Consider the following 23,084-nt stretch of genomic DNA (forward strand, 5'->3'; position numbering starts at 1 on the left):
GGGATGGATATGGGTTTGTAGTGCCACGGGGCTCCACCCCTGCACCCCTAGTGGTGGTTACTAATAGGGATGCAAATGGATCGGATCAGATTTGAATTAGGAAATCTTCAAATTTGATTCTTTTAAGGGGAGATCTGATCCGATCGGATTTCATAAACGTGGATTTGAATTTGAATTAGATTAGAAAAATCGCTTCTTTGACCTAAGTCAAGTTTAGGTCGGGTTTCGGTTTTGGTAGGGTTGTCAACGAGTCGGGTTTGGGACGGGATTGGCTAGAACTAGAACCGCCCCGACATGAAAATTTGAGAACTTAGAATTGAACCGGACTCGATAGGGTGTATAGTTTTTAGACCCAGAACTAAACCGATTGGTTCTTGAGACAATCGGGTCTAACCTGATAGACCCAATTATAATAAATAAATAAATATGTTTAATGTATATTAAATATTAAATATTATATGTATATTTTATATAATTTATTTAATATTATATATACTATATGTATGTAGCTTGGGTCAAGTATGAATTAGTTCGAGAGTGGGTTGAACCGATAATAATCGAGACATATATCAGGACCCGAAATCGACCCGTCAATTCTAGTTCCTAGAACCAAAACCCCTCCCCATTATCTCTCTCTCTCTCTCTCTCGCTCCTCTCTCTTCTCACCACTACCACTACAAATTGCAACAGCGGTTCTCTCTCTCTCTCTCTCTCTCTCTCTCTCTCTCCCCTGTCTTCCCACCATTGTAATAATAATAATAAAAATAATAATAGTAATAGTAATAATAATAATAATAATAATAATAATAATAATAATAATAATAATAATAATAATAATAATAATAATCATCATCATAACAATAATAATAACAACAATAATAATAATAGTAATACTAATACTAATAATAATAGTAATAGTATTACTATTATTATTATTATTATTAATAGTATTACTATTAATATTACTATTACTATTCTTCTTCTTCTTCTTCTTCTTATTATTATTATTATTATTATTATTTGCATTTAGTGGCATTTTTAGAACAAAGTTTAAACTGAAAAGAGGATTTTTCATTGATTACAACAAAGTTAAAATTTAGTGGCATTTTTAGATTGACATTTATTTAATCGCCACCACATATGTTAATTCTAGTGCCAAATATTAAATGTATGATACTATATACAGGTGTTTTCAACTTACCATTGACTTTGTCTTTCTATCTCTAGATATTAAGGTGGTGATTGATTGCACTTTTTAGACATCTGAATCTTCAAATTTGATTCTTTTAAGGGGAGATCTGATCCGATCTGATTTCATAAACGTGGATTTGAATTCGAATTAGATTAGAAAGATCGCTTCTTTGGCCTAAGTCAAGTTTAGGTCGGGTTTCAGTTTTGGTAGGGTTGTCAACGAGTCGGGTTTGGGACGGGATTGGCTAGAACTAGAACTGCCCCAACATGAAAATTTGAGAACCTAGAATTGAACCGGACTCGATAGGGTCTATAATTTTTAGACCAAGAACTAAACCAATTGGTTCTTGAGACAATCAAATCTAACCTGATAGACCCAATTATAATAAATAAATAAATATGTTTAATATATATTAAATATTAAATATTATATGTATATTATATATAATTTATTTAATATTATATATATTATATGTATGTAGCTTGGGTCAAGTATGAATTAGTTCGAGAGTGGGTTGAACCGATTCTGAACCGATAATAATCGAGACATATATCAGGACCCGAAATCGACCCGTCAATTCTAGTTCCTAGAACCAAAACCCCTCCCCCTTCTCTCTCTCTCTCTCTCTCTCTCTCTCTCTCTCTCTCTTTCTCTCTTTCTCTCTCGCTCCTCTGTCTTCTCACCACTGCCACTGCAAATTGCAGCAGCGATTCTCCCTCTCTCTCTCCTGTCTTCCCGCCATTGTAATAATAATAATAATAATAATAATAGTAATAATAATAATAATAATAATAGTAATAGTAATAGTAATAGTAATAATAATGATAATGATAATAATAATAATAATAATAATAATAATAAAAACAATAATAACCATAATAATAAGAATAATAACAATAATAATAATAATAATAATAATAATAATAATAATAACAATAATAATAATAATAGTAATAGTAATACTAATAATAATAGTAATATTACTATTATTATTATTATTATTATTATTATTATTATTATTATTAGTATTAGTATTACTCTTCTTCTTCTTCTTCTTCTTCTTCTTCTTCTTATTATTATTATTATTATTATTATTATTATTATTTGCATTTAGTGGCATTTTTAGAACAAAGTTTTAACTGAAAAGAGAATTTTTCATTGATTACAACAAAGTTAAAATTTAGTGGCATTTTTAGATTGACATTTATTTAATTCCCACCACATATGTTAATTCTAGTGCCATATTAAATTTATGATACTATATACAGGTGTTTTCAACTTACCATTGACTTTGTCTTTCTATCTCTAGATATTAAGGTGGTGATTGATTGCACTTTTCAGATATCTGAATCTTCAAATTTGATTCTTTTAAGGGGAGATCTGATCCGATCGGATTTCATAAACGTGGATTTGAATTCGAATTAGATTAGAAAGATCGCTTCTTTGACCTAAGTCAAGTTTAGGTCGGGTTTCGGTTTTGGTAGGGTTGTCAACGAGTTGGGTTTGGGACGGGATTGGCTAGAACTAGAACCGCCCCGACATGAAAAATTGAGAACCTAGAATTGAACCGGACTCGTTAGGGTCTATAATTTTTAGAACCAAAACTAAACCGATTGGTTCTTGAGGCAATCAGGTCTAACCTGATAGTCCCAATTATAATAAATAAATAAATATGTTTAATATATATTAAATATTAAATATTATATGTATATTATATATATATTATATGTATGTAGCTTGGGTCAAGTATGAATTAGTTCGAGAGTGGGTTGAACCGATTCTAAACCGATAATAATCGAGACATATATCAGGACCTGAAATCGACCTGTCAATTCTAGTTCCTAGAACCAAAACCCCTCCCCATTCTCTCTCTCTCTCTCTCTCTCTCTCTCTCTCTCTCTCTCTCCCCTGTCTTCACGCCATTGTAATAATAATAACAAAAATAGTAATAGTAATAGTAATAGTAATAATAATGATAATAATAATAATGATAATAATAATAATAATAATCATAATAATAATAATAACAATAATAATAATAATAATTATAGTAATAGTAATAATAACAATAATAATAATAATCGTAATAGTAATACTAATAATAATAGTAATAGTATTACTATTATTATTATTATTATTAATACTAATACTAATACTAATAATAATAGTAATAGTAATACTAATAATAATAATAATAATAATAGCAATAATAATAATAATAGTAATAGTAATAGTAATAATAATAGTATTACTATTATTATTACTATTACTATTACTATTATTATTATTATTATTATTATTATTATTATTATTAATAGTATTACTATTATTAATACTATTCTTCTTCTTCTTCTTCTTCTTATTATTATTATTATTTGCATTTAGTGGCATTTTTAGAACAAAGTTTTAATTGAAAAGAGAATTTTTCATTGATTACAACAAAGTTAAAATTTAGTGGCATTTTTAGATTGACATTTATTTAATCGCCACCACATATGTTAATTCTAGTGCCAAATATTAAATGTATGATACTATATACAGGTGTTTTCAACTTACCATTGACTTTGTTTTTCTATCTCTAGATATTAAGGTGGTGATTTATTGCACTTTTCAGACATCTGAATCTGAAAATGTTGCTTTTCAGACGTCACCTTGGTTTGGCATTGCATCTGAATTCGATCTAAAAAGTATTTTCAGATCTGAAATTTTAAGACTTAGGCCCGTCACTTAACGTGCTCAGATGTTTCAAATGTAGTCTAAAGTAAAAAATACCCCTCCCCATTATCTCTCTCTCTTGCTCGCTCCTCTGTCTTCTCGCCACTACCATGCAAATTGCAGTAGCGGTTCTCTCTCTCTCTTCCTCTCTCTCCCCTGTCTTCCCGCCACTATTAGTATTAGTATTACTATTCTTCTTCTTCTTATTATTATTATTCTTATTATTATTGTTATTATTATTATTACTATTATTATTTGCTTGGAAATTTTCAATTTCTAATTCAGTTTTAGGTTCTTCTAGAAGTTTAATCAGTTGCTTTTCTTTTACTTCTATTTTTAATTCAGCAATAAGCTTAGCTTTGCCTTTTAAACTCTCTTTTAGAGTGTTAATAGTGGAGGCCTTTGGTTTTTGGTAGAATTTGTAAGTGACGGATCCATCTCCATATCACTGTTCACTGTTTTACACTGTTTTGGTATCAGAGCCATTGATCCCAAACCCTCTATCTTCTTCAACAATTTGTGAAAGCTTGAACCTATTTCTACCCCACTTGGATCTTTGTCAACTAGAAAGAGTCCTAGAACCTTTGGCTAGAACCCAAAGACTGTAACATCTTCGGAGATATCATTGGGCTAGAACCCTAGTTGGACAGACTAGACACTTGCCATTTTTACCAAGGCTAGAACCCTTGAACCAAGGTCGTAGTCGCATTGTAGGCTGAAGATTGACAGTCGTTTAAGTTGATTGACCGTATTTGGTGAAGTAAAAGGATGAGATGAAAAAGTTATTTAGGACTGCCTCTAGCTCCAACAACAACTCTGAAGAAAGTGGTAGTAGCTCGTCCTTAACCAAATTGCTGTCAATAAAAAATATAGAAGAAGTAAACTATGATAATATAGAGAAATCCTTGCACAACTAGACCATCCCAAAAATTGCACATTCTGAAATCTATAAAAGAGGAATGTTTAGTTTAAAGACAGACCTAAATGTTAGGACTATGGAAAGAACAATAGCGTAGGTAACGAAGTAGAAAACTTCTCTCTTATAGATACGAAAATAATAGAAACTTACAAGAAAAAATCTGACTGTAATTTTATACATTTTGGCCTAATACAAGTAGCCGTAAAACCATTAACAAGATTGGGATTACAAACAACTGCTTTAGCCTGTTTGACAGATTCTAGACATAATAGATTCAGCGACTCCTTATTAGGAGTAATAGAAGGAAGTCTCCATGAAGGGCCTATCTACTTCAATGCTTTCCTAAACTTTTCCGTATCACTAACAGATCCTGGGATTCATGAAGCCTTAACTCTCAGTCTTCAGACCTAAGGTTTCGACATGAGACCAAGATAAAAAAATATAGCATTAGTGTACATGGTCTATTTTAAGACCATGAATACTATTTGTCCTAATACTAGGATAACAGGAACTAAGGGAATGGCTACCCTGTTCCAAACCAACGCTAGGAATAATGCTATAATTCCTAGGCAAATCACTTGAAAGGAAGTAAAATTGTCGGATAGTTGGTTAATCACTACAGCGGAGACTCCTAGACCCATCGAATCTACTAAGTTAGCATCTATATTCAGTGAGCAAAACGGATCTGTAGAACTAAGGTTTAGAAGAGCCTCGACATCTTCGCAGCCTTCATACTCTAAACCAGTGGACTTAAGATCTGCTTATTCTAGGATATCTGTAGATTTAACAAAATCTATATGTCCTCTTCCCGGCATTATCTATGCCACTTATGAAACACTAATAAGAGATACCCCATCTTCGGACTATCATACAACCCAGAGAGAAAGCTAGTCAGTAAAATCTTATGAACTTACAGAGGCAGATTTTGAAATCAATATGTTGGAAATAGAAAAAGATTTCCAAATAGACACAAACCTCATTAGATTAGACTTTAATTTACAACCAGTAAAGAGAAAATGGTTTTTTGAAAAGTTTTCTAAAAAAGAAAGAGATCATATCAGAGAATTATGGTACGATGATATGACAGAATTAAAAGAAAATATCCCATTTTGGGATTGGTTTTCAAAACAAAAACAATTTAAGAAAATAAGGCCTCCATCGGAAGAATTGGAACAATGTGTCACAGAGAAACTGTCTAAAGCTTGGAAGACAGTAACAATAGGGAAAATAGTGGAATCAATCCATCCACCTTTAGAAGTTGTAAAAATAGGAAAAGATGAGCTAATAACAAATCCAATAAAAAATTTAATGCCAATAAAAGAATCTGAAAAGGTTTCTCTAGAACATTGTTCTCAAATCATAGAACAAAATAATTATACAAATATATGCCTTAATGTTCTAGGTAAACAAACTAATAGAATAGAATCTTTATTAAGTTCGTTAGAAATTTCTAAATCTAGAACAATAATTAAAAAAGAAAAACCCATGACAGTAATACCGAGTTTCCCAGAAAATATGAGGCTCAAAACAATCCCACTAGATTTATCAAAAGTAAGTTATAAGGAATTATCTGCCAAATTGATATCATCATCAAATTGGAAAAGAGGAGAAACTTCAAAACCCTCCAAAATTGAGAAGGAAGAAAAGACATCAGATTCCTACTCAATGAATTTTTTGAGTGAAGAATCAAATGATGAATCAATATCAGATATTAGATCTATAAAAGATATAGAGATAAATAAACTTTCCTATCAAAGTAAAAAGCCTTATTACAATAGGAACACCCCAATAGACATTTTATTTGAGGAACCAATAAAACCACAAGTTGGGTATAATTGGAATACATTCTATGAATGGAATTTAGATGGAAAGTCTGAATAATAAATTCATGATATGATACATCACATGACGATATATGCAAGTGCCAGCAAATTGGCTGGTAACGACATAAAGGTGATAGCTACAGTCATTACAAAATCCTTTATGGGACATTTAAAAGGTTGATGGACCAATTATCTCACAAAGGTAGAAAAGGATTATATCCCTAACGTTGTTAAGAGAGATGAAAATGGTGAGAGGATCCTAAGTCAAGGCCAACCTATATCAGATGTGGTAATGACCCTAATTCTCAACATCTTGAGTCAATTTATAGGAAATTCATACAACATGGCTGATAGGATCAGTAAACAATTGATAAATCTTAAATGCAAGACACCATCTGATCTTAGATGGTACAAAGATGTATTTTTGTCCAAAGTTCATAGACTAACCAATTCAATGTAGGATTACTGGAAAGAACAGTTTATTTATGGGCTCTCACCAGTGTTTGCTGAAAAGGTTAGGAACCACCTTAGGCAATTAAGAGGTGATAGAATCCTTTACTCTAATTACTCCTACGGATATTTAGTCCAAGTAGTAAATCAAGTAAGACTAGAGTTATGCAATGATTTATGTCTAAAAAGACAAATTAAGAAAGAAAAATTCAATTCTAAAAAAGAGTTGGGAGATTTCTGTTACCAGTTTGGAATGGCTCCTGATTCCTCAACCTCTAGATCGGCTTATAGAAAAAAGAAAGTAAAGCCTTATAAGAAAAAGGAAATAAAAACTCTAAAAATTAGGGTTGACCATTTAGAAGCTAAAAGATTTTGGGAAGAACAATTAGAAAAATCATTAGAACAAGAACCCATTGAATTCATTGGAGATGACAAAGAGTTTATATACTCCATAGAGAAAGTAAAAAACCAAAAGTGGTATTCAAGAATCACCATTAGAATCAAGGATTTCAACCTCTCTATGGTAGCCCTAATCGACTCAGGAGCAGACATCAATTGTCTTAAAGAAGGCATTGTACCTTCTAGATACTTTGAGAAAACTTTTCAACAGGTTAATGCCGCTAATGGGAGAAAACTAGGGATAAAATACAAGATCGCTGTTGCTCATATCTGTAAGCAAGGAATTTGTCTAAAGTCTACCTTCCTAATGGTAAAAGACTTGAGGCAAGAGGTTATTTTGGGGATTCCATTTTTACTATCCATCCTTCCTTGCCAGATTGATTCATTAGGAATCACAAAAACTATAGGAGAAATCCCCATCACCTACAAATTCTGCCAAAAATCAAAAGCCTCCACTATTAACACTCTAAAAGAGAGTTTAAAAGGCAACGTTAAACTTATTGCTGAATTACAAACAGAAATAAAAGAAAAGCAACTGATTAAGTTGCTAGAAGAACCTAAAACCCAATTAGTGAAAATTTCCAAGCAAAATTAGCAAACGAAATTTGTGCTAAAACTCTTAGTGCATTTTGGCATAGAAAAAAAGCATACGGTAGAATTACCGTATGAAGTAGGATTTAGTGAATCAAAAGTACCTACAAAAGCCAGACCAATCCAAATGAATAATAGATTATTAGAAATCTGTAAAAAAAGAAATTTAGGAATTATTGGAAAAGGGTTTGATAAGACCAAGCAAATCACCTTGGAGTTGTCCTGCCTTCTATGTAGAAAATGCGATTGAAATAGAAAGAGGAGTACCTAGATTGGTAATAAATTATAAGCCCCTAAATAAAGCTTTAAGATGGATTAAATACCCTATTCCTAATAAGCAGGACCTAATAAATCGTCTATACGATGAAGAGGTATTTTCTAAATTTGACTTAAAATTAAGCTATTGGCAGATCATAATAGAGGAAAAGGATAGATACAAAATAGCGTTCACAATTCCTTTTGGGCATTATGAATGGAATGTAATGCCTTTTAGACTAAAAAATTCCCCTTCCGAATTCCAAAAAATTATGAATGAGACTATTACCCTGTACATTCAATTTATAATAGTGTACATAGATAACGTGTTGATCTATTCCTCATCTATAAAATCCCACTGGAAACATTTGAACATATTTTTAAGAATAATGAAGGAGAATGGATTAGCAACATCAGATAGACAAATGAAACTCGTTCAAATAGAGGTCAGATTTTTTGGATATCAAATATCCAAGGGGAAAAGCGCACCAATACAAAGGGTAATAGATTTTGCAGATAAGTTTCCTGATGAAATTAAGGAAAAAACCTAGCTCCAAAGATTTTTAGGTAGTCTACATTATGTAGCAGACTACTATAAAGAGTTGGCTCAAGATCGACAACTGCTCCAAAAGAGACTTAAGAAGAACCCCCTAGAATGGAATGAGCAGTTTACTCAAACAGTGAAAAGAATCAAGCAAAGAGTAAAAACCCTTCCATGTCTCAACATTCCTCACCCAAAAATCCCTAAAATAGTAGAAACCGATGCCAGTGAATTAGGATATGGAGGGATCCTAAAGCAGAAAAGAGACGGGAAAGATGAAATTGTTTGATTTACTTCTAGAACCTAGAATGACACCTAGAAAAAATATTCTAATGTCAAAAAATAAATGCTTAGCATAGTTCCTTGCATCACTAAATTTTAAAGTGATTTGATAAATCAGCATTTTACTCTACAAATTGATTGCAAATCTGCCAAGGAAATTTTGGAAAAGGATGTCAAAAACCTAGTTTTAAAATAGATTTTTGCTAGATGGCAGGCTATTTTATCGGTATTTGATTTCAAAATTAAATATATTAAAGGATCTGAAAATACTCTGCCAGACTTTCTAACCAGGGAATTCTTGCAAGGTTATCTAATTCAAGATGACCGATAGAAGGCCACGTCTTCCAATAAGTCTAATTCAAGGCATTCAAGAGGAACTAATGAGTTCAATCTGAGATCTAATCAGACCGGATCAAGCTCAAGGACTAATCGGTCCCCCTTGTTATCTCCCTTAATTAGGGATCCATCCCCAGTCATGAAAGAGGCTAATTTAAGCCAATATATTTCTAATTCATTAGAGTTCGTTGTCACAATCTCTCACGAAGAAGCCGCCTCCGTCTCCTCTCACGTAAACCCGAAAGGAGCCCTACAACAATTATCCCTCTCAATCCTTGATGGGCATCATTTCATAGTCTGTGGGCAAAATAAAAATAAAAAGTTTTATTAAGAAATTCTCCTACATACCAGATCCGCAAGAATTAAACATTTATTTCAAGGATCCAAATAAGACAAAACTGGCTTATTCTAAATGGTAACTCCATTTTAGAATCCAAGGGAGACGAAATATTTTAAAGAGTTCAAATTGTTTAACATGATTGAATTCCAAATATGATCTTCCTTTTTCAAAATCTCTATATTTGTCAGCGAGTTTTAGACAAGGAAATATATCGTTTGATGCTCCCCAAGTAGTCCACCAAACATAGGCCCAATCGGGATATGGACCTTAGAAATCTTTTGAAAATTTTATGAACCATTATACCAGGCGTCTTGATAATCCCAGTAGTTGAACATTCTAGGTCTTCTATCAATAGGCTTGATGATGAATCTAGGCTTGCTGGAATCACCCCAGGTTGTCTTTGTCATAAATTTTACTATTACTAGCTTTGAATAAGTTAGTTCGGTCTTGTTTGTGTCTCTAAAATAATGTTGAATCCTTGTCTAGCCTATATGCAGAAGGATTTCCTCATAATATTTTTGGTCTTTAATTAGGCCACAAATTGTGAAATAATGCCCGCCGAGGATTGTGAGGGCCAAGTGCTGCAAAGCCCATTCTGGTTTGACATGAGCAGAGACGGAGGAAGCTTCTTCGCGAGAGACTATTACTACGAACTCTAATGAATTGGAGATATATTGGTTGGAATTAGACTCGTCAAGAACTGGAGATGGATCCCTGATTAAGGGAGACAGAGGGGGATTGATTAGTCCCAAAACTCGACCTGATCTGATAAGATCTCGGATTGGACTCATTAGCCCGTCTGGATTGCCTTGAATTAGGACTTATTGGAAGACTTGGTCTTTTTCTGACCATCTTTAATGAGATTACCTTGAAGGAATTCCCTGGTTGGAAAGTCTGGTAGAGCATTATCAGAACCTTTAATATATTTAATATCAAAATAAAAAACTAATAAAATCGTTTGCCATCAGGCAAAAATTTGCTTTGAAACTAGGTTTTTAACATCTTTTTCTAAAATTTCTTTTGTTGATTTACTATCAATTTGTAAGGTAAAATGTTGGTTTATCAAATCACTTTGAAATTTAGTGATGCAAAGGACAATGTCGAGCATTTCTTTTTTGACAATGGAATATTTTTGTTGGGTAGTATTCTAGGTTGCAGAGGTAAAATGAATAATTCCATCATTCCCTTCTCTATTTTGCTTCAAAATCCCCCCATACCCTTGTTCACTGGCATCTGTTTCTACTATCTTTGGGATTTTAGGGTGAGGAATATTCAAGCAAGGAAGGGTTTTTACCCTTTGTTTTATTCTTTTCATTATTTTAGTGAATTGCTCATTCCATTCAGGGGGATTCTTTCTAAGTCTTTTTTTGTAATAATTGGCAATTTTTATCCAAATCTTTATAATAGTCTACCACATAATTTAGACTACCTAAGAATCTTTGGAGTTGGGTTTTACTTTGATTTCGTCAGGAAATTTATCAGCTGATTCTATCACTCTTTGAATAGGTGCTATCTTTCTGTAGATATTTGATATCCTAAAAATCTAAATTCTGTTTTAAAGAGTTTCATTTTCCTGGTGGATATTGCTAATCCGTTTTCTTTCATCACCTTTAAAAATATATTTAAGTGTTTACAATGAGATTTTAGTGATGGGAAATAAATTAATACATCATCTATATACACTATTATAAATTGAGTATATGGGGTGCAAAATTTCATTCATAATTCTTTGAAATATTAAAGGGGCATTTTTTAAGCCAAAAGGCATAAAATTCCATTCATAATGCCCAAAAGGAACTGTAAAAGCGGTTTTATATTTATCCTTTTCCTCTATTATGATTTGCCAATAACCTGATTTTAGGTCAAATTTGAAAAATATTTTTGCATCGTATAAACGATTTATTAAGTCCTGCTTATTAGGAATTGGGTACCTAATCCATCTTAAAGCTTTATTTAACAGATTATAGTTTATTATAAGCCTAGGAACTCCATTTTCTATTTCTGTGGCATTCTCAACATAGAATGCTGGACAACTCCATGGAGACTTGGTCTAATTAGACCTTTATCTAATAATTCTTAGATTTGTTTTTTACAAATTTCTAATAATCTACTATTCATTTGGATTGGTCTGGCCTTTGTTGGGATTTTGGCTTCGCTAAAACCTTCTTCATATGGAAGATTAACCATGTGCTTTTTCCTATGCCAGAATGCGCTAGGAGTTTCAACGCATATCTCCTTTTCTATTTTTGTTTGGAAATTTTCAATTTCCAGTTGGGTCTTTAGCTCATTTAGCGACTTAATGAGTTGCTTTTCTTTTATCTTTGTTTGTAGTTTAGAGATAATTTTGACTTTACCCTTTAGACTTTCTTTTAGGGTGTTTGTTGTGGATACTTTTGGTTTTTGACAAAATTTATAAGTGACTGATATTTCACCTATAGTGGTGGTAATTCCTATTGAATCTATTTGGCAGGGTAAAATTGATAATAGGAAAGGTGTTCCTAAAATCACTTCTTGCTTTAAATCTTTAACCACAAGGAAGGTAGATTTTAAGCATGTTTCCTGATTGTAGATATGGGTTATAGGGATTTTATATTTTATCCCCATTTTTATTCCATCTGCAGCATTTACCTGTTGAGATGTTTTCTCGAAATACTTAGAAGGTATTGTACCTTCTCTAATTTAATTTATGTCTGCGCCTGAATCGATGAAGGCGATTACTGAAAAATTGAAGTATTTAATTCTAATGGTGACTTTTGAGTACCATTTTTGGTACTTGATCTCTTCAATAGAGTCTATAAACTCTTTGTTATCTCTAATATATTCGACGGATTCTAATTTAGAGGATTTTTTAGACTATTCTGTCTAGAATTTTTTAGCTTCCAACTGATCAACCCTGGCTTTTAGAGTTTTGATTTCTTTTTTGAGCTCATTAACCTCTTGTCTAAAGTCATTCAGAGAAGGGGGCTCAGAGGTTCCTGCTTGAGCTTTTCTCATAATCTCACTATATGAGATTATATTTTTTACTTCGAATGGCCTTTTAGATTTTTCTTTATTTTCCTTTTCTTTGTTTTGGAGGGCCATAAGCAAATGCCTTTTCTTTGATTCCTCATCAGGAATCTCATCTAGAATCATTAAGAGGTGTTCTTCATCCAGGGTTAATACATTTATTTCCCCTTATTCTTCTTCATCTGTATTTGTCTCATTTTTACAAGTGCATATCTCATTGGCGCAACATTCTTTTGAAGAGGTTGAAGATTTTCTCTCAGATACATCTTCTTCTTCAGATTCTCCTAATTTATTAATCTTTTTTTGTATTTTTAAAACACTTATTAGTGTAATGTCCCTTTTTACCACACTTGAAACAAGGGGGCTTTTGTTTTCTCTTCTTTTAGAGAAATTTGGTTTCTTGGTTTTCTTCTCTTCTTTCATTTTATAAAATTTTGATTTTTTCTTTCTGCGTACCGATTTAGAATGGGATGGCTCAGGGGCCATTCCAAACTGGTAATAGGAATCTCCTAAATCTCTTTTAGAGTCAGTTCTCTCTTTCTTAATTTGCCTTTTTAGGCATAAATCATTACATAAATCTAGTCTAGCTTACTTAATTACTTGGACCAGATATCCATAGGTATAACAAGGATATAGCATTCTACTGCCTCCTATGTTTCGAAGGTGATTTCTAACCTTCTTAGCAAATATTGGAGGAAGGTCAAAGATAAATTGTTCATTCTAGTAATTTTATCTGGAGTCGATAAGTCTATGAACTTTAGACAATAAAACATCTTTATACCATTTAAAATCAGATAGTGTTTTACATCTAAGGTTTATTAATTGTTCATTGAATGCTTCTTAACAGAGGTGTTTTATGCCTTTATATCATCTAAAATCATATAGTCGGTAAGTCTATGAACTCACCTTTTGTTAGTGCACTGTTAATGCTTCTTAATAGAGGTATTCATGACAGCATAAAGAACAATTTTCATGATCAAATTACCTTTGAATGGCGAGTTAGAGGAAAAATGGTCTTTTTAGTTTTCAATTTTCTTTTTTCTTTTTGCATTTTTAGTATTTTGTTATAATTTCCAATCTTTTTTTTATAATTTTTGTTTTTTTACATTTTGTATTTTCTATAATCTATAAATTTTCCTGTATATATATTTTTTTATTTATTTGTATTTTTTCTGTTTTTCTATAATTTTTTGTGTTTTTTCTATAATTTTTATTTTCTGATTTTGTTTTTAAATTTTTGTAATTTCTATAATTTGAAAATAATTTTTTATTTTGTTTGCAATTTCTAGAAATTTTATATTTTTTTTGTAATTTCTATGTTTTTATGTATTTTATATTTGAAAATATTTTTTTGAATTTTTTTTGGAGAAAGACGGTTCAACCTAGGGTCAGAATTCATAGGCACAAAGTACTATTAGGGTAGGTGCCAACTCGGAATTGATGCCAATTCACTAGCAGACGGTGGTGCATAGAGTGTGGGTTGTTGTCATTTTGAATGTTTATAGCTCTGTAGTGAAAATTAAAAATCTGCATTGGGCTTGTTCGTACTTCTCCGATTCTTTTTCCTATTTTTCATGTCTAAAACACCTGTTAATTTATTTTGTATATATTTTATATTTTACTATGAATTTTAAAATAGTAATATATTCACACCTATTAGTCTATTTAACGTCAAGTTAGTGATATTGTGAGTTTTAGACATTTTGAAAAGTTGTGGTGAGTATAAGAGAAATGCTAAAAACTCATGGTAGGTTTTAGACAATTTCCCATTCTTGTTTTGTTGTCTTTAACAGCTATGTATGACTGGCCCCTATTTTATCTAGACATAAAAAATGCCTTCTTATGTTGTGATTTTCTTGAGGAAGTTTATATAGATAAACAACCATGTTGTGATCTTCTTATGTTGTAGACTTAAGAATGCAATTTATGGATTGAAACAATCTTTACATGCTTGATTTTGGTAGATTCAATGAAGTAGTAAAAGAGATTTGTACGAGGTAATGCTAGGTTGATCACTCGGTATTCAAGTATGACTCTAAAGCTGGAAAGATTTTATTGGTAGTATATGTAGATGGCATTGTTATAATTAGCAATGATCGGTTGGGAATTAATAAATTGGATGCCTTTCTGCAAAATCATTTTCAAAAAAAAGATCTTGGTAAATTGAAGTATTTATTGGGAATAGATGTTGTAAAGTCAAAGCATGGTATCAATTTGTGCCAAATGAAGTATGCTTTTGAGTAGTTACAGGAGACAAAATTGTTAAGTGCCAAATTACCTAAAACACCCATGGAACCAAATGTCAAATTAAGTACTAATGCAAGTGAGTTATTTGATGATCTTGGTAGATATAGAAGGTTGGTGGGTTAGTTGAACGATCTAATTATTACCCAGCCAGATATCTCTTTGTAGTTGGTGTGGTTTTATGGTTTATGCAGAACCCTTGGGTTCCTTATTGGGATGCAATCCTCCAAATTATGCAATACTTAGAGAGTGCTCTAACTGTCGATTATTGTACAAGTTAAGAGGAAGCCTTGAAATAGAATGCTACACAGATGTAAATTGGGTAGGCTTAATATTTGATAGAATATGCATTACGAGTATGTGCCTTTCTTGGAGGAAATTTATTGACGTGAAAGTGTAAGAAACAAATAGTTATAGTGAATTTTAATGTTGAAGGTAAATATAGGGCCATAGCACATACTACTTGTGAGATAGTGTGGTTGAAAGACTTCCTATAAGAGATTGGGTACTTAATTAATAACCCTATGAAATTGTATTGTGATAACCAAAGTATGATCCACATTTCACCTAATAAAGTCTTCCATAAGAGAATAAAGCAACTAGAGGTTGATTATCACTTTATAAGAGAGAAGGTCCTTAGTGGAGTGATAAGTTCAACACATGTGGGCTGTGGAAGTTAATTGGTAGTTTTGTTTACAAAAGGGTTAAGTTAGGGAGGAGTGATTAACAAGGAATAGATTACATATGTAACAAACTGGGGACTATATAACATATATTGATTAGCTTAAAGGAGAATTTTAAAATCAGCAATCAAGGGCGTTTTAGTCTTTATACCTTATTTTATTGAAAGGTGTCTTGTCTCTTTTGTTTCAATTCAAGTAATATGACCCATATAGAGATGCAAATGGATTGAACTTTGTTTCAATTTGAATTCGAATCCGATTTGATTTTATCGAATTTCAACCAGCCTTATGACTATCAAATTGAAATTCCATCTATTTGTATCGAATTTGAATCACCCTTGATTCAATTTGAAAAATCCCATTCAATTCAATACCATATGTACAACATAATTTATTATATATTACATATTAACATATTACCATATTAGTATTTTACTTAGACGCTTATGCACTAGGTTCCATTTTTGTTCTCAGTAACTTAATTGTAACTTAACGTAAGATACAACCTAAAATTGTACATTTAATAAATTTTTAATTGATACCTATGATAACCTATTACTTGCTTACCGTCGTAATTACTTATTCCTTTTTTTTTAAGGCTAAAACCATATTTCATTCATTTAAGAAATTGATACAAGTACGTAGAATTTCCAACAAAATCAATCAGAACCCAAATACAATTTCTCAAGAAGAACAAAATATATAAATGGATGTAGGAAAACAAATGAACTTCTGAAATCTAATAAAGGTGAAAAAATCATCAATAGAAGTAGAACAACACAACTCCACCCATCACAAACGGCGAAGAAAAGACATTAGAGGTTTTTAAAAGAGATTGCAAAGAGCCAATAATAGCATGGTTGGTGTAGATCAGTAGAAGAGGACAGAGCCCCAAACATTACAACCGATGCCAGATACTGTAATTGTTTTCCAAAATGGCATTCGTCAGAGAACTGCATATAAAACTGACCATGAATTGCTTCTGCCGGAAAACCACAATCAGACTTAACCATGGGCAACAAAAACGTAAAGCAACACCCACTGGTATCGAAAACTAATACCACATCCAAGAGAAAGTAACCCCTTTGTCAAAACGTCTGCAAAAAGAAAAAAAAGAAACAAGAAGCAAAAGAGCGGCACATCATTCTACTTTTTTTTTCTTTCAAATAGAAGCAAATCTAATCTCAAATGCCGATCAGATTTTAACTTTCAGACTTCCCTCGATTTTACTCATTCATTTTTCTCTTTTTCTTCTTATTTTAGTTCTTAGACCTTAAATCGCCAAAATGGAATGCCAAATGTTAGAACGATAACCAATTTCAGTTTTTGAGCGTTATTTTCTTTCTACAAATTTCAATGAATAAGATTCTAAAACCCTCTTTACACTTTCATTTTGTTTGGTATATTCGATAAATTTGATCTAATTGAATTTGAATATAAAATAAAGGTTTATAGATCTGTCGGATTCAAATCAAATTCGTATATACCCATACTCAACGTTCAAAGCTTCGATACAGTCCGATACGCCAAATTAGATGTATCAGACTTTGTATCAACACTTATATTTCTTTTGTTTTTTTTTTTTTTTTTTTTCAAAATATGTTCAGGGGTCGGTTAAAGGTTTGGTTACTCCCTAAAACAGGTCTTACCCTGAAATTCCTTATATTTTGCGTATCGATGATCCATCAATATGATCTGTATCAATTGATATGGGCCGATATATAACAAAAATTTAAACTTTGTCATATCCTTCTTCTCTTTCTCTTTTGACTTAGGGCTGAGACCAGTGTAAACAGCATAGTTTTCAAAACCGAACTGGATGGGACAGTTGGGTCAGAAAAACCGGGAACTGGTTAGGTGACCGGTTTTGTTTTTCCCCAAAACCGTTGATTTTGTTCAACAAACCGCTAAACCAGGTGATTAACTGTTTGAACCATTCAAACGGTTTTGACCATTTTTTATTTTTTAATTTTTTTAATTTTTTTGTCATTATAGGCCAAACATTCAGTTCAAACGGTTGAACCAATTGACCCGATAACCGGACCCCTGATCGGTTAGATCTCTAAATCGGTTTTAAAAACCATGGTAAACAGAACCAAGAACACATTTTTATAAGCAGGTACCATTAGTTAGTGGTGTAAGCCTTAGGGCTCACAGCAATATTGATGGTGCCCTACAAGAGTCCATGGGGGGCTTGAATTAGGGTTAACCATGCGTCACAGATTCATGGGAGTCAATCGTTTATGGGAAGGGCCAAGAAAGTTAAAAAGACGAGGCTCTAACACTTTCGAGCACTACTATTGGCTAGAGATTTGGCAATTGCAATGGATTATAATAAAAGGTTATGCACGACTAAGCAACATCTTCTCAATGGACAGTTAGACACCATGAAGCCTCCTTGGAAGTTCAGATTCAGGGCATCATCCATTGTTGACTTTCGCATGTTGGTGCATGGATTTCAAACCGTCAAGTTTGATCTTATTCCTCCCAAATGTAACAAAGTGGCCCATATGTCTCAAGTAAAATTCCAACCACGAGTTGGAATAATTCAACAAATAATAATCTATTCCATTTGGTTGTTTTCAATTAATTAATTAAGTAATTAATAAATTCATATATAAAATAAATTAAATATGTCTATATCTATCACCAATCCTCCAACCATTCTTTTTCAATAACTTTTACCAACCGCCTAAGTTTTTTCTTCTATGTTAAAGTGAAAAATCAGTTAAAAAATCCGGTTTTTTCTACCCAAGAAATAATAAAAAGAAAAAAAAAAACAAAGTTGGCTTCGGAGGTATCCAAGAGTTGGGAGAAATTTCAACGTCATCAAGACATCAATCAACAACTCAAAAAGTACTTATAGAAAAGAAAATCAAATCAGAGTATATCCCGACTGAACACCATGTATGGCGTCTATAAGCCAGTTATCAACAATACCCAAAAACCTGGGGTCCGATTGGATCTAGATAATGTTTTTTATATAATTGGCTATCAACAATACCCAAAATCATATATTTGGAATTAGAAGAAAGTTATGTAACCAATCACAGATGAACACGTCGTTGTTTTAGACAGAAGAAAATGTAGTCATCTCTGGACTGAGGCATTCAAATTGAAAAGAGAAAAATCAACCAACCATATACATGCATGGAAAGGAAAGAACAGTTAGTCTCACGCCTCACGCCTCGCCTCCTGTGCGATTTTCTCCATCCTCATGCCGCTTTGTTAGCTAGGTTGGAATTATGCATTTGCACGCAGTTTTCTCAAGCCATGAATTATGCACATCCTAGAAGAAATATTAGATTTTCCATGTCAATCTAGGTTTGCATAAAAGCAGAACATTGATAGAAATTATTGTAGAAAATGCATACAACTGCATAACAAATGGCATAGTTTGCTTTGGAAACTCTATAACCAGTCATCCTATTTAGATCTGTTCAGGGGCCGGGCCAGGCCGGGTTCAGGTTGGAATTTTTTTCTTTATAAATAGAAAATAATCAGGCTTCGAGTCCAGTGAAGTATAATTCATGGGGCTTGCGAGTCTAGTATTAAATAAATAATTTTTATTATATATATACATATATACATATATAAATATATAATAACTAATTTTATTATATATATAATAAAATAAATAATTTTTTATGTATAATAGTAAATGATTTTTATAATTCTTAATTTTTTTTGAAAAATAAAAAAAATAATTTTATACATATAATTTTTATTTTCCAAAAAAAACTTAGTTTATAATCGAGCTGAGCTCGAACTTGCGAGCTATGAACCGAGTCAAGCTCGAACTCAAGTCTCTATCTCGAATCAAGCTCAAGCTTAATACTATTCCGATAAGCCATGCTCGAATAGCCAAGGTATTCAACTTGGCTCGGTTCGAATGCACCCCTATTGTTAAAGAAGTTTTTTCAAATAACGTTTGAATTTTTAATCCTAAACGATGAGAAGATGAGTTAATTGTTACAACCCAATGGGTACCATCGAAAACCGTTTTCACCTGACCCAAATGGGTGACTCACTCATTTTGACTCGTTACTAAAGTAGGTCATGAGTATGGTTGGGTTGGATGAGTGGGGTCAAAATTACCACTTCATCAACGACTACCTAACCAAGCAAAAATACAAAAGAAAGAAACAATGACGAGGTCACCATGGAGCCACATTAACCATCCATACATAGCTAATGAAAAGCCCATTCGGAAGTGTTGTCCTTAAGCTATCAAAAGACAAAAAAAAAAAAAAAAAGAGCAAATCATCAACTACGAGAAGATAAGTTCTCTCTCTCCATGCTTCTGCCCTATAATATTATATTGGTTTTATTAAAGAAAAAAATATATTTGGCTTTCCGGAATTTCCTGGTTTTAAAATAATCTAACAACCCATCAAGACAACCTAGTCAAAAGTGTAGCTAACAAGCTGATGAGCAGAAGCCACTATATAAAAGTTGGTATCCTTGGCAGGAAACCTTCACCGCTAGCATCAATCAGACAAAGGAATTAATACACTCTCGTGGTACAGATAATGGCTCCGAGCTTCGAGAATATTGGAAACGAACTGTTCAACTTCGTAGTTCGAGAAGGCAACGGAGTGAAAGGCATGGTGGATTCCGGCATAACCACGGTACCTGATCAATACATCCAACCACCACAAGAACGAATCGTCAAACAAGACATAGACCCATCATATCCACCATCTCTAGTTTCACCCATTGACCTGTCCGAGCTCGAGGGGCCTAACCATTATCAGGTGGTGGAACTTCTTGGACAGTCTGCCGAGACGCTTGGGTTCTTCCAAGTGATCAACCATGGTGTGCAGGTTGAATTGCTGGAGCAGCTCAAGGATGCAGCACATCGGTTCTTTAATCAGCCGCCTGAAAGGAAGGCTGTTTATCTCAAAGGAGCAAGCCCAAGCCCGTTCGTGAAATATGGAACCAGCTTTGTACCGGAGGCGGAGAAAGCTTTAGAGTGGAAGGATTATATAAGCATGACTTACAGCGGCGATGAAGATGCTCTGAACTTCTGGCCTGAGGAATGCAAGTAAGCTTAATTATCTTGCCTCGTCAATATGATAAACATGAAATAGGGTAAAACACATATAACTATTCTGTACTTTGGGGATAGTGAAATTAGGTCCTGGAGCTTTCATTCATTTGTAACAGCCTAACAGGATCTATTAGAACCACTTTGACAAAGAGGTTTAGTGTTCGGTTTTCGTCACCCCTAAGCTTCAAGCCCGATGGACTATCGTGTGAGGAGGCACGTTAGAGAATAAAACCTGTTCAAGGACCTCACTTAACAGTAGGCTTTAGAGATGCAAGAAAAAAGAGGGCACAATGGTTTCATAAAAGTTCAAAACTGATTGAATGCTATTAGAGTGCTGAAATTTGGGAGTACAGGTAGTTCTTTATTTTGGGGACCTAATTATCACTAAACCCTCAAAAACATGGTCGATCTCTATATTTTACCCTTTCATTTGTTAGTGATTTATCATTCTTATCGTCATGAAATCGAACTGATATCTGCAGGGAAGTTGCACTTGAGTACCTCAAGGCATCAACCAAGATGGTGAAAAGGATACTGGAAGTATTGCTTAAAAGGCTTGGAGTAACAGTGGACCATACAGAGACTGAGGCATATATTGGCACAAGGATGGTCAACATGAATTTCTACCCGAAGTGTCCAAATCCTGAGCTCACAGTTGGTGTTGGGCGCCACTCCGACATGGGCATCCTTACTGTATTGCTGCAAGATGGGATTGGTGGTCTGTATGTGAAGGTGGAAGATGTTAGACTTGGTAGAAAGAAGGGAGAATGGGTAGAAATTCCACCCACCCCGGGAGCACTGGTCATCAACGTTGGGGATACCTTAGAGGTAAATCTTTCTCTCTCTCTCTCTCTGTCTCTGTTTTTATTAAATTCTTAATTAATTAACATGGTTGTCTTTGATTCTTCTTTTAGATCTTAAGCAATGGAAGATACAAGAGTGCAGAACATCGAGTGCGGACTACAAACGCAGAATCACGAGTGTCAATCCCAGTATTTGTGTTCCCCCTGCCAACGACGAAGATCAAGCCGCTACCTCAAGTGGTAGAGAAGGATGGGGTGGCTCACTACGGAGAGTTTCTGGTTGAAGAATACATGAAAATTTTCTTTGGGAAGGGTCATGAAGGCAAGAAGTCTCTTGATTTTGTTAAAATCACCATGTCTCCATCCTAAGCATCATATCTTATACACACCACCGTTAATTCTGAATTTATCTTCTTGTGATCTTTTTGTGCTTGTTTTCTGAGGCTTCCCCTCATTTTATATACAAACTCATGACGACAAAATAAATCCAGTGTAAGTCAGTGAACTGCTCATCTTCTCAATTCAAAAGAGACAGAATAAATTCAGTGCTTGTTTTCTCATGTCTGTGGTTTATTTATTTTATTTCTTAAATTAAAAATAATGATGTCACACATGTTAAACCAGCTAAACACAAATACTTAAAAGACAAATAAAATTTCAGCCCAAGAAAAAAAATCCTTAAGACTGCGTTTGGTAGAGGTATAAAATCAAATCAAGGTACATTTTATACCTCGATTCGATTTTACAGGCATTTGACAGAGGTGTTAATATGTCACATCAATCGATATAAAATTTTACGGAAAAGTACGGACACATACGATGCACAGTTCTGAATTTCAACCCCTACTTTGGGCCTAACAAATTTTGATTTAGGCTGATTGGTACTTTTTACAAAATTTTATTCTTGTCAGTATATTATTCATCGAAAATTAGTGATGAATATACCTTCCTCTGTCCAACGGTTACTCGCGTTTCCAACTGCATATCTTTGTCCAACGGTTACTCGTGTCTCTAGCTACATGTCTTTACATCGGTAAGACCCGTTCTCTCCTCGTTCGCTTCATTGATAAGACCCATTTGTCCAACGGTTACCTCTGCAACTGCTACTGCTTTTCTGACACCTCCAAAACCCAGTTGAAAATGGCGAAGACAGACCTCTGCAACGGTATTGCGTCTGGACCACCGCATCTACCGAAACCCAGTTGAAAATGGCGAAGATGGACCTCTGCAACTGCTCTGCAACGGTATTGCATCTGGACCTCCGCATTTGTCCAACGAGGGCTTATGATGGACCTCCGCATCCTGCCCAACTACATCAAGAGCTTACGCAACACCGCCGCTCGCGACTCCATTCGTTAGGGTGAGCAGGAGCTCTCCTCCGACAAGACGCCGCTCTTCCACTTCAAAAGGCCGCACTGTCCGGCATCACGCAGGTTTCATATCCCATGCATC

At 33.5% G+C, this 23,084-nt stretch overlaps 1 protein-coding gene across 1 annotated transcript; it reads left to right on the forward strand.

Annotated features, from left to right (window-relative positions):
* The first annotated feature begins 20,252 nt into the window (after positions 1 to 20,252).
* On the forward strand, positions 20,253 to 22,192 carry LOC148846311 (scopoletin 8-hydroxylase-like). Its single transcript, XM_088953401.1, has 3 exons — positions 20,253 to 20,823; positions 21,312 to 21,657; positions 21,744 to 22,192. The coding sequence occupies exons 1-3, from the start codon at positions 20,309 to 20,311 to the stop codon at positions 21,999 to 22,001; spliced, it is 1,119 nt and encodes a 372-aa protein (XP_088809527.1). The 5' UTR covers positions 20,253 to 20,308; the 3' UTR covers positions 22,002 to 22,192.
* Positions 22,193 to 23,084: the final 892 nt, after the last annotated feature.

This window comes from Nelumbo lutea, chromosome 7 (assembly GCF_056320005.1).
Source record: "Nelumbo lutea isolate HS-2025 chromosome 7, American lotus-T2T, whole genome shotgun sequence".
Lineage (NCBI taxonomy): Eukaryota > Viridiplantae > Streptophyta > Magnoliopsida > Proteales > Nelumbonaceae > Nelumbo > Nelumbo lutea.

Bases quoted from the DNA above. Each gene is read 5' to 3' on its own strand.
- LOC148846311 (XM_088953401.1), top strand. From the start codon at position 20,309: ATGGCTCCGAGCTTCGAGAATATTGGAAACGAACTGTTCAACTTCGTA. The intron at 20,824-21,311 runs GTAAGCTTAATT...TGATATCTGCAG, and splicing joins TTCTGGCCTGAGGAATGCAA to GGAAGTTGCACTTGAGTACC. The intron at 21,658-21,743 runs GTAAATCTTTCT...TTCTTCTTTTAG, and splicing joins ACGTTGGGGATACCTTAGAG to ATCTTAAGCAATGGAAGATA.